Source organism: Hemicordylus capensis, chromosome 3 (genome assembly GCF_027244095.1).
Source record: "Hemicordylus capensis ecotype Gifberg chromosome 3, rHemCap1.1.pri, whole genome shotgun sequence".
NCBI lineage: Eukaryota > Metazoa > Chordata > Lepidosauria > Squamata > Cordylidae > Hemicordylus > Hemicordylus capensis.
In genome coordinates, this window is record NC_069659.1 from 230999056 (window position 1) to 231011763 (window position 12708).

Here is a 12708-nt window from a genome sequence, read left to right on the forward strand (position 1 = left end):
TCTAAAACCTTGGTCCTGTTCTTCTCTTCTGTGGTTTTGAGGTGTTACTGTAGTTATGTCTGTAGCTTTATTATACAATTTAATGTAAGTAATAAGTGGAAAATCTGTATTTTGGTTGTTGAAGAAAAACCCCTTTTCCATAGATCGGGGCATCCTGTCTACAATTTGAATCTGACAGACATTAAGTGGAAAGAAAGCATTGAAGAAGTGATAAACAGTTAAAGTGGAAAAAGAAGCAGTAGCAGCCATTTGGAAGCCAGGAAGTATTGAACTTTCTAGTTCTTAGAGGACTGTCTTTGTGCATTCATATTGGAGCATCCTGTTCTAGATATTACTTTCCTCATCTCTGAGGAAAGCTTCATGACACACTGTTCCTAATAGCAACTGGTCTAGAGGTCACCATGCAAATCAATGATTGCAGCTTTCCTTTGATGGAAAAAGAATAGGTTAGATACTTATAGCTTCTAGTACTGTGCTCAAATGAAATTTATCACTAGCATTTACATACTTCAGTGGAGCCATCTAATGGCATACATTGATTCCATTCTAGTTGCTAATCATTGGTTCTGCCTTTAAGTTGCTCCTGATGGTGGGAGCAAAGCACAGTAAGTTGCTATGATCTTAGCAGTTCTGTTTTATTGGAGTTTGACTTTTTACTAGGCTCCCTTTGCCTTGCATACAAGGTAAGCCTCTGCTCTGCAGTCTGTCTTGAACTTAGCCTTTTCATCTCTGGTCTAAAGCTGTTGGCAGCCAGGGGTTGACTGCAAGGCCCTCCATTTTGGAATCATTGCTCTAATCTACACTACCCTAGAGAGAAGCTCATTTTTCACCTAATGTGCTGAGCTTACAGTAGTGCAAGGTCACATCTGCCTTTTTATATGTTAACCCATACAAATTTGTATTTAAGTTAACTTGGCTTATTTTGAAGGGATAGTCTATATCAAGTAATCTTTATTCACAGAGAATTTATTCCTTATTCCAGAGCTCCTACCAGGGTTGAGACAGTTGCTTCAGCAATCTAAGAAATAAAGTAAGTAGAACCCAAGCAGCTAAACTGCTGCAGGAAGTATATCACAACTTTAGACATTGGGTTACTTGATTTCATAAGAAAACTGATATGTTTAGCTTTACAGTTATAAATATATAACTTTAAAAAAGACAAACCCAGCATATAACACCTTTAGCACATTCTATTATACATAGTCATATAAGCACTCAGGCATAATTGTTGCTTCTGATAAGCTCTTGTGGAACACCCAGCGCAGTGGGTAGAGATTTCAAGTTGGGCATATGTTGTGATACCATCTGTTCTCTGACCACTTCACATTCAAGAGTCCTTAGTGTGTAGAGAAGGTAGGGGCAGAAATTGTCCTTAAATTGAATTCAGGCCAGAGTGAGTTTTTTCACTTTAGAGCATAAAATTAGAGAATATAAATAACCTTAGAGCCCATTCAAATGGGCAGAAATAGCATATGGGTCAATCTTTTCAGACTGCAAGTGGGGGGATTGTGTATGTGCGTGATTCCCTGAATTATTTTTTTTTAATAAACCACTCTCAGCGTGTCAAAAGTTAGACAGCTCTGCTTCCAGCCATGTTCAGGGAGTTCTTAACATGTGATTGTGCATGTGTTTGTGCGCGTGCACACACGCACACACACACACACACACACACACACGTCTTTCCTAAATTATACTCTTTCTGCACATTTGAATTGCTCTTAACTTTCATTATTGGTGCTTCTAATAGTGGCGGGGGGAGGGGAGTGTGTCAAAGTCTAGACAAATAAACCATAATAATACTGTGAGGTATAAATGTGCAATAGAAATAGTTTCTAAATAGCATTTTCCTCCTGTTTACGCATCAGAAATCTGAACTGTTTTATAGTCTTACAGAGTAATTCAGTTTACAAGTATGTCACACAGATAAATAATCTAAGACTGCAATCTTAAAAACACATTTACTTAAGAATATAGTGAACCCCAAACATAGTGGTTAGTATCCAGACTAGTACTTCCACAAATGGAAGAAGTTGCATTTGTGGAAGGGCTACTTTTGCCAGTTTCCCCGTCTGTTTCTTCTAGTGCTCTGTGCACACACCCCAAAACCTGCTCCTAAGAGCCCCCCCATTCTTGGGGACATTTTGGGGGACATGGGGCTGCAAATGGAAGAGCTTGGCCATCATCGCTCCTCTTTGCCTGCCCTTGCACAAGCAGCACTTCTGTCATTCATGGAAGTACTAAGCTGGCTGCTGTCTAGTGGGATTTACTTTTGACTAAACTTGCGTAGCATTGCATTGTAAATAATTCAGAAGATATAACAGATACATAGCATGTTAGTGGATATGCGAAACGAAGAAGGACAAAAAGAAAAAATTGAAATCTGCAAATTTTTAAAATAAAGACTTGTAGTGCAGAATCTAGGCCTTATTTTTGTTCCACCACGACCCCACAATCTCTTTTGGATTTCACTACCCTAAATAGTTTGGTGTCATCTGCAAATTTGACCACTTTGCTGCTTACCCCAACTTCTAGATCACTTATGAATAAGTTAAAAATCCCTGGTCCCAGTACAGATCCTGTACAAGTAGCCTGCATTCAGATGACAAACGTCGCTTTTGTATGGGGCTATTCAGTAGTAAACACTTTGTCTACTACTGCAAATAATTTTTTTATGCCCGAGAAGTTTACAAATGTGTTAAATAAAATAAACAAATATCATACTTACTTGATTGGTTCATCCTTGTTTTGCTTAAGGTGTCCTGAGACTTTAGTACAGTTATCTGTTGATTGATACATACTGATGGTGATACATTTAGTGCTTGATGGTAATTAGTGCTTTGCAAGAGTCAGCTTAGATATGCCAGCTGGTAAGCTGCATTATAGACTGAATGAGAGTAGTCCAAAGTTCTTCGCTCTGCACAGTTGTGTTATAGAGGCGTTTTCTGTCCTGTGACCAGTAGTTTAAATCTCACAGGAGGAAAAATGTATAGGATGCTACAGTTCAGAACTAAATGGTTCTTAGGAATTCAAATCTGCTACCAAAAATGGTAGCCGCCTCTTCATACAGTTTATCCTGCAGCCCTCCCCCCCCCCTCCCCAATGCATAGTTAAATTTTTCCTGGTCTTGAGTTCATTATCCTGTGTGTTTCTCCAGTTAACACCACATAACTGACAGGAGGGTGACACATTGTAATGATGTTAGGGACACAGTAAATTGTACTGCACATTTTTGAGTTCCTGCTCCAAGGCTGCCATTTTTATAGGTGGTGGCCACATGTTTCTTAGAGTACTAGTTCCATCCTAAGAAGCTTTTGTATAGCAAACACAAAAAGGAATGCTGCTGAAACTGTTTTGAAGTGGACTGTCACAATAAAACTGAGAATGTGTTATAGTGATATTAGAACAGCAACAGGCTGACAATGACTGATAAACCAATTAGCCACCTGCAGTGCTTATATGGCAATGCATTATATATTATGCAGTCCAATGAAGGTACCTAATGCATAAACAAGGAAGTACATTCCAGTGTTGTTTTACTTCAGAGGAATGCAAGTGTAATTGAAAGGAAGTAATTGTTTCTTTATTTTGCTCAGGACTATATTTCTGCAGTTCAGAAATTTCTGTAATCATTAAAATAAGAATTTTGCTTTTGTACTAAGCTATTTTATCTATCTATCTATCTATCTATCTATCTATCTATCTATCTATCTATCTAATATGCCTCCCAATCCACAGGACTCAGGGCAGTGTATAAACAAACAGGTTTTTTCCATGCTGGTTATGTGACTTGAGAAACCAAAGGCAGGGAGACAGTAGATTTTATGCTTAAATGAAAATGATATTCCTCCACCTTTTCTCAGTTTGTATCATAAAAAGAAAAATGGTATAGATTCTATCACTTTTCTTTTTACAATAAAAGTTACTGAATTCTTACAAGTACAATTAGTGCAGTGAGAAAAGGGAAGCAATATTCCAATATGATCCTAACATATGGTACATGGGCTTTGGTTGTTTTCATTAAATATTTATTAACTTAATATAGTATAAACTTAATTGATGCATATCTCCTGTAATAGTCAGTATGTGGTTAATCATAAAAAGTGTAATATGACTTCCAGCTTAATGCACAAAAGCTACTGCTTGGTTCGAAGACTATACTAATATTTTATTTTTCATTCTATTATAACATAAAGCAAAAGCCACAATTGTCTCAACAAATAAATAAATTTCATCTTACAGCTCCATTGGTTTTCCAGTTTGCCCTCTCTGATCACACTTGGTCCCCAGCAATTAATCAACTAAAACTTCAGATGATTAACAGTTAACCAATTAAAACTTGTGGCCCTGTAAATTAGCCATTTGCAATGCTTGTAGTGTTTTTAAGAAAATCAGTATAGAGAAATGCATCAGATTGCTGTAGAAGGTACAGAAAAGGAAATTTTTTCTCATACCCAGGAGCTTTTTAAGATACTACTGAGTATCTGGAGATGATCTAACAAGGAGTTTTACTTTCCTGGAACAGTATAATATTACAGACTACAAGGCTTTGTTTTAGTTTCAGTCATCTGTGAAGAATTCGTCTGTATTAGTTTAGTTATATAGTAATGATGATGTTTAGTTACAATAGGAGATTACGTCTATCTATGTGCCTAAGGTGAATAGATTGTCAGCTGTGAAGGGTCTGTTTACTTGGCTGGCTGGTTCTACCTTGGTCTGTTTACAGGCAGTTTATGGTTTTTCGTGCATCCTAAACTGTCCAGTGAGAAGTGCCCCAGTTAAAGGACCTGTCGAATCAAATTCAAGCAGAAGCTATTCTGCAGGGTGAAGGCTTTGGTCAATTAATTAAAAGTGGACAGCTGGGCTAAAATTTGTCAGGCCCACCTGGATATTCTTGGGGTCTGGAATATAAGTAGAGGGTTTGAGCAGGCGCATAAGAAGAGTTGACTGGTGAGAGGGTATCAGACAGAATGCTCTGGAGGAAGACAAGCTGAAGAAAAAGAGAGCAGAAGAGGAAGTTGTCCTGGAAGAAGAGCAGGAGGGCAGATCCTAAAGAGCTGGCCACTAGGGAGCAAAAGGGAGCAGGAAGGTTGGGCTTGCATGAGAGACCTTCAGAAAAACTGTCTGGCCTGAGCACCTCATCTAAGGAGCTTTGTCCCTGCACCTTAGGAAGCCTGGCAATTGAGGGGACACCTCACTAGCCAAGAGACCTCATTTTCAGGGAGCCTGGTGGTTAATTGGAGGACCAAAGTGAAGACTGTGCCTGAGACAGCAGATAAGGCGAAGACCCAGGATAGCAGCTGTAGAATGTTTGGCCCTTAGAGCTGCACTGAAATTACCTACAGCAACATAACAGCCATCAAAAGGACAGTGACTTCTTTTTTAAAAAAAGCCCCCCCCCATTTTGAGGCTTGTGTCACCAAGGTGCCTCAGTAATGAGTGTTTTGGGGGTGAAAAAGGAAGGGTTTTGGTAGGGATTAGGACTAAACCCAGCCTCATTAGATAAACCCTTTTAACCTTTAAGGTTTTGTTTTTAAACTATCTCTTCTAGAATCACTAGCTTAAATAAATTTTCAGTTCTGCCATTAATAAACAGTACTTTGTATCCAATCTCTCTGTGTATGGTACCCAATCTCTCTGAGTATCCAATCTCTCTGTGTATGGTACCATACTTGTGCCAAAACACCACCTGAGGAAATTCATCAGGATGATGGGAGTACTCAGATTGGTGTCAGTGGGGAGGCTGCAGAGTGTCCCACTGCATATTGGTGGGGTGAGGCTTTGCAGCATCTGAATGTCAGCTTTGACAAATATGCTTTAAATTGAATGAACTGTGTTTGGAGGAAACATGTTCTATTTAGGATGCCATCTCTTCCACTGTTCCTTACAAAGGCTCAAATAGCTGTGTAACATGGAAAAATTTAACAAGTTGAGCTTTTTCTGCCAAGGAGATGCAGTGATGGTAAAAGTTGCATCTGCTGAATTTCTGCATGATGCAGCTTTTAAATAAAAGACAAGAGCTACTGGAGACCAAATAGTGACTTCTCTAAATGAACTGTGCCGCCAGTACAGATGAGCAAGATTGAATGGGACTTCTGTTGTATTTCAGCAATTTTAATAACTTGCAGCTTGCTTTTTTCCTAGCATAGTTGAACAAAAAGTGTTCTGTTGTCCAACAAAGACTGCCCAGTTTGGTTTTGAATCTGCTGTATTTCTGCTGTCTCTGTTTAGCCCTCTCAGGTTGTATATTTGCAAATGAATAAACTTCAGAGGAAGTTGTTCTCAAAAGCAAATGAGCCATGGTACTTGCAATGGTCTTGCTTTCCGGGTCATAAGCTACTGTTTAAAAAAAACATGTCAGCCTACATAGAGGCTGGGCATGTGCTGAAACCGCAGAATCTTGAATGGGCTACTTCCCTGCAATCCCTCCACTAAAAAGTCTTCATAGGTAGCTAATACCCTATTTTGACTTCCATGTGTTTCATCCATGTGTATGACATCATATGTCTGTGAGTGGGTATCTCTGCATCTTATGGTCTGTAACTTTTTTAGATGTTGGTTTGATTTTTGTGTTCTCTGGTTACCAGCACTATTTAATAAGAGAATCAATATTGAAGAAGTCAGGTAAATGAGTTTGCTAAATGTTTCAGCAAACCTTTTGGATAGACTCGGTGCCAACGTTACACCTGGGCAAAGAGGCACCTTTTACCATGGTGATTCTCTTTATTTAGCAGGGGGAGAGTAACTGGCCCTATTCACCCCCAGCACAGTACTTCCAGTGACTGTTGCTGGTGTGTGTCTTAAGTTTCTTTTTAGAATGTGAGCCCTTTGGGGACAGGGAGCCATCTTATTTGTTTGTTATTTCTCTTTGTAAACCGCCCTGAGCCATTTTTGGAAGGGCGGTATAGAAATCGAATTATTATTATTATTATCATTATTAGAGCAGGAGCAGGCCACAAATTTATAGGGTTCCTCATCTACCATTCCTGTTTTGAATTCTCCTTCTTTCTTTTGTCAGATTTGGCCATAGTTTTAGCATTAAATCTGAACCAACATCAGCTATGGTTAGCAGTGTTCCCTCTAACAGGGATTCCCAGATATTGTTGACTACAACTCCCAGAATCCTCATCTGCAATGGCTTTTGCTTGGGGATTATGGGAGTTGTAGTCAACAACATCTGGGAATCCTTGTTAGAGGGAACGCTGATGGTTAGTGCTAATGGTAATATAAAACCAGTTTGAAGCAGACTTGCAAATCCTGATTAAACAGTAATAGATTCTTATTCCTATCATATTTTGCCTGCCAGATATCAGTGTAACCTGATCTCTGCATTGTGCTATATAAATGCTGCTGTATAAATTTAATTATTTAAATCCCCCATTTAGTCTTAATAGGCCAGGTCCACAAACTGAAATACTTGGGACACAATCCTTCCTCTGCATAGAGGGATCCAAGGGCATTATAGATACTGTTTTCTCCCCCCTCCAAAAGGCATGTACACTGATGGAAGGAGGAAGAAATAGGATTCTATAGTATCTCTGAATCCTTCTTTATATAGTAGCTGCATAGGGAAGGATCATAGCTGTTGTGTTATATTTTACCCTCATTATTTCATTTTTAATTTACTTGCATATATCACTAGCAAGCCTATAACTTTAGAGACAAACAGTCCTAAATTAAAGTTTTGAGGATAAAATTAATAGGTGTTTGGTTTGCAGGTGATACGGAGAAGTAGTGATGAAGAAAAGCTGCTGTGCTTGGTTCGACAGCGTGCAGGACATCACTGTCAAACAGCCGTCATTGTGATCCTTATTTTGGCTTGGGAGGGGATCCCTCACCTTCTGGCTGACACACTGTATAAGGAACTGACCCAGAGCCTCAGAAAATATGGCTGTCCGACAAGCCGTAGATGTGCACTAAATGAAGAGTAAGTGAAGTCATATCACTGATATTTTGATAGCTTAAAGTGTGATTATCTAATAATCATTATCTGAGTGACCCTAATTAGTCTCCTAGATTGCAGATTATAGTTATAATCAACTTGAAAAGACAATACAAAGAAGCTGTCATTTTTAGTGATATTATGTTCTGCATTTCAGTAGGATGCAGATAATAATTGGCATTGCAAGTGTAGTATGTTGAGGTACAAAATGAGCTTTGTGCTCCTTCTGTTTCCATCCTTGGCAAAGAAGGAATGATGTGAGAACAAGTTTTCTGTCTTTTAGGAGGATGTCCTTTACTTAGACTGTGATTTGCTGTGCTCCTGCTGATGCTATCCCAAGGTCATACTCAAACACCCTAAATCAAAGCATGCTATTTTTTCCTGCATCTCTTAAATGGAAACCCAGTATATCCCATTAGTAGGTCAATTGACTAGAAAATCCATTAGTTGAGTGAGGCCAAATGAATGAGACTGCTTTCATATAGACTCTTTGAAAGGACAACTTCTAATGAGAATTATCAGAGATCAGTTGTGTTGTGATTTGATTTTGTTACTGGTTCTGCCAAGTCAGTAAAATGTTTCAGAATGCTGGTGCACATACCCAGTTTTTTAAAAATGGCTTAGAATATGCATTTTAACTGATGTATAGGTAACCTAAAGAATACTGCTGCATATATTCATATTTTAAATGGTTTAAAATTGGATGAGTCAAAATCCAGTCTATTTGTTCATAAAGAAAAGGCATGTATTTCATGTTACATAAATGGCTTTTCTATGGGCAGAATAGCTTGTCAATATCTCCAAGAATACTGAGACAAGCATTCTGGTTAGAGTTTGACATTAGGTTTTTTCTCACACAGTTTCTTTTAAAACAGATACTGTGAGTGAGTACCAAATTTATGGAATACATAAATTGAAATATATTAGCCACTTCAGCTTTCTAGGGACAATTCCGTGAGTGGGATCCAGCAACACTCTAGGATTTCATACTTGGAAATTAATCCAGATAACCAGTTTGTAGTAGTTGCTTTTTAAAATGGGTATATATCCAGTTGCTTCCAGAATAATGGGATATCAAATGTTAAACTGAAATTTAATCTTTGTTGTAGGCTCTTAATGCAGAAGGGTGGTAACTGCAGGTGGAAAGCTGTCTGTTCTTTCCTCAAAGATGGAAGAACAGTAGTCTTGGTTATAAGATATGAGGACAAAAAGAGTAGACCCATGTGGAGTGCTGCTTTGTATTACTCCTTAACTCTCACAGAAATGGCTTCTAATCTGGTCTTGGATAGGTCTGCCTTCTGGCGTGTGTGTGTGTGTGTGTGTGTGTGTGTGTGTGTGTGTGTGTGTGTGTTGGTCATATTCAAACATCTGAAGTTGAATTTAAGTTGGTAATGGAAAGTTTGTTTGTTCGTTTGTTTATGAGACTTGGTATCCTGCACATTCTGTCCCAACAGACTGTCATGCTGGCTTACAAAATAGATGACAGAACAGCAGTAAGCCATATAGATAAATAATACAGCAGCATGATGAACAAAAAGTAACTATTGTACTACTTAGATTCTTCAGCAGCCAAGACTAACTAATACCTTCCCAAGTTCACATTGCTTTCTTTTTGATAAGTGGTGAGCTCATCAAAAGGAGAACAGGAAGGCCTTCATTGAGAAGGTTTTCCAGAGTCTTAATACCATGATGGAAAGGGCCCTGTGACTAGTTTCTTCCCCATTTTTTAATTTTATTGATTGATTAATTGATTGATTTAGTTAGATTTACCATGCTTCCAGAAGCTGCCATTTCATACATGTTTTGAACTGTTTTATTCAGAGTTATACAGGGAATGCATTTATAGAATCTTGCTGCAGTGCTAGCTACTCATTCAATTCTTCCACAGTCGTACTTGTGCCTGTCAAGGTCTTGATCCAGAGACATGTGGAGCATCCTTCTCATTTGGCTGTTCATGGAGTATGTATTACAATGGCTGTAAGTTTGCCAGGAGCAAAACTCCCAGGAAATTTAGACTTCTCACAGATGATCACAAGCAAGTAAGTGTCCCTTACCCACTCTTTCCCCCCTTTGCTCGAAAATATTTGTAATATTAATGAACTAAAGCTAGAATGTGTGCAGGGCACATAATTTATGAAGCCACTTTTAAACTATGCTTTGTAAACATTAAAAACAAGTTGCTATCTACTGTAATTTATCCCTCTATTGCTACTACATGGTTTCTGTGTGCAGATTTAACATCACTGTGAAATTTGTGGAAAATACTCATACATAATTAACTTGCAATGCATCAAGTTTGTTTGCTGGATTTTTAAAAAAATCACGTTAGTTTGCAGTTACTAACAAAAGTAATCCTCATGACTCAAATATCTCAATGTTCACTGTGGTTTACGGATGTGAACGCATTTATATGCTGTAGGGCTTGTGTCTTGGGTAGGCCAGTTTGGGCACAGGCCTGAGGGTCCACATCCATCCTATTTACCCTGGGTCAGCCAATGTACTCGCACTGCTGTTTTTATCTTTGGCCACCCCCATCTGCAAATGAGAGAGTCCCAGAGGCCCCTGTTCCATCTCAGGACCTGAGTCACACTCTTACTGGTCTATGGGGAGGTTGAGACTTGCTCATTAGCTCCTTCTTCTTTTGCTCTCCCTGTAGGTCAATGGGCTTTTCTCTAAAAGGACCCTGTGATGACACACGGGCCTTTGGGGCAAAGTCCATTGGCTAATGGGACGAGGTGGCATTACCACCAAAGGAAAAAAGTGACTCAAGATGTAGGGGAAGGATTTCTGTTGAAGGATTTGACAGCAGCAGTTCCTCTTCTTCTTGGCCTCAGAGGGCGGAAGCGGGAAGAGTTGCTGCCGCTAAGTACTTTTTTTTTTTTTTAAAGCTCACTTTTTAGTAGATTTATTGTAGCTAAATGTTGAAAAATGATCATTTCTCACAGTGTAGGAGATCATCCAGTAGAATGGGTTGTGGACCCAATATGCTCCATAGACAGGACTAGATCCAAAATGAGGCTTGCTTCCAGTGCTCAGAAGGTGCCAAAACCCCAGTTCAAGTTCTGTCTTTCTCTGAGCTTACGGGACTGCAAAAGAGTTCCATCTCCTTTCACAGTTTAGATGTCTTCCTACTCTGTTCTCTCCGGAACAGCCAGCTTGGGATAAGGCACACAAAAAAGCCTCTTAAGTAAACCAAACATATTCAGGAGTGCCCTTCTAAGGTGCTGAAAAAGAAGGCCAAACGGCTTGCTGTTTGCCTTAGCAAGTAGCTCTTGCTGCAGGTGCTCTGTGAGCAGCGCCCTCCCCACCGTTTGCCGCCTGTTCCCAAGAAGGACCATGCCGGGCCACTTTCCAACTTGGCACCATCCCTAACACCTCCTCACCTCTGTCGTGCCCCTGGGGAGGAGGAATCGGCCCTGCCATGCTTTCTCCCCCCAATTCCCAACCCACCATGCCGAGCAATCTGCAGCCACTCAGGCTTAGAGATCAGGCCACAGAACCCAACCTGCCTGTCATGCACCCTCTGATCCATTTTGCGTCTGCGGAGAAGCTGTCGGCAGTTCCTCCTCATGCTCCTCTGTCTGCACCTGTGAGTACAGTTTTTTTTACTGGGCCCGTCTCCTCAGACTATCATTGTGGCCCCGTGGGACCCCTTGCCCAAGGATGTTTCATGGTGGCTTAAGCTGATTGCCCAAGAGTGTTTTCACCTTGCATACCCCCACTCCTTGCCCTCTATCCCAGCCACCCCCAAGGAATCCTTGGAGCCCTGCTTGCTCTTCTTTTCTCTCCTTTCCATATTCTTGTCCTAACAGAAACACTGTTCCACCAGTAGAGAGAGTGTGTTTTATTCCACGGCCCCCAGACACAAGAGGATGGCTGTCTCATCGCCTTCCTCAAGAGTCCTTGCCCACACCTAAGAGGCCAGCCCCAGTACTCCTCTACCACATCATCTTTTCCTGCCTCCTGCACCAGTATCAATTCTGCCAGTGCACCCTTCAGCTCCTCCTCCTGTGGTTCCCGCTAACCCTGTTATTCCTGTATCCAACTCAGATTCCACTCAATCAAACCAGGAGGGCCTTGGTGCCACAAACCTATCAGAAATGAGGAAGGAGAACTTTTTGATGAGGAAACCTCACCACAGATTCCCATTTCCACTCGTCAATTCATTTCAGCAGATTTTGAAGTCCTCCTCTCTAAAGCTAAAAGAGCCATTAATTATGTGGCTCCTGCAGACCCCTCAGTCCATTTCTAACTTTGATTGGAATGTTTTCCCCTCTGCATCTGCTTCTTCGGTCATGGTTCCCTTCCCTGCCTCATTTCTTAATGTCATGCTGGCTGAGTGGAATGCCCTGGTTTCTTCCAAACCTGTGGGTTCCTGCCCTAAAAGGTTGTACTCTCTCCCACAGGATGTTATGTTCCTCCTAGCCTTTTGATGCCTTGTTAGGCCAGCTGGTCTCGGGCTCAGTTGTGAACAAAGATGGCAACAAGCAATTAAAGATTCTGGAGGATAAAAAGTGTGATTTCCTGCTTTGTGAGGCCCATGATGTCTCGGTCACTGTAATCAGAGCAGCTGCTACCAACTTCCTCTTCACCTGGGCATCCATTCTCTGGCCCAAGGATTTGTTCCAACATATACCTCCGGAAAACACTAAGCTTAGGCAGGACATCAACAAGCTGGCTACGGATGCTGCTCTTATCACAGATTCCAGTTTGGATTACATCCAGTACACTTCAGGACCATGGTTTTGGGTATTGCAGTCCGAAGATAT

The 12708-nt window shown here is 40.4% G+C and overlaps 1 protein-coding gene across 5 annotated transcripts in view; it reads left to right on the forward strand.

Moving 5' to 3' along the window:
• TET1 (tet methylcytosine dioxygenase 1) overlaps positions 1 to 12708 on the forward strand; it is a 156388-nt gene that overhangs the window by 104896 nt on the left and 38784 nt on the right. For all 5 annotated transcript variants that reach the window (XM_053308021.1, XM_053308025.1, XM_053308022.1 and 2 more), the window contains 2 exons: positions 7716 to 7924; positions 9828 to 9978. In XM_053308021.1, the coding sequence (XP_053163996.1) occupies positions 7716 to 7924; positions 9828 to 9978 (360 nt within the window). The remainder of the gene's footprint in view (positions 1 to 7715; positions 7925 to 9827; positions 9979 to 12708) is intronic.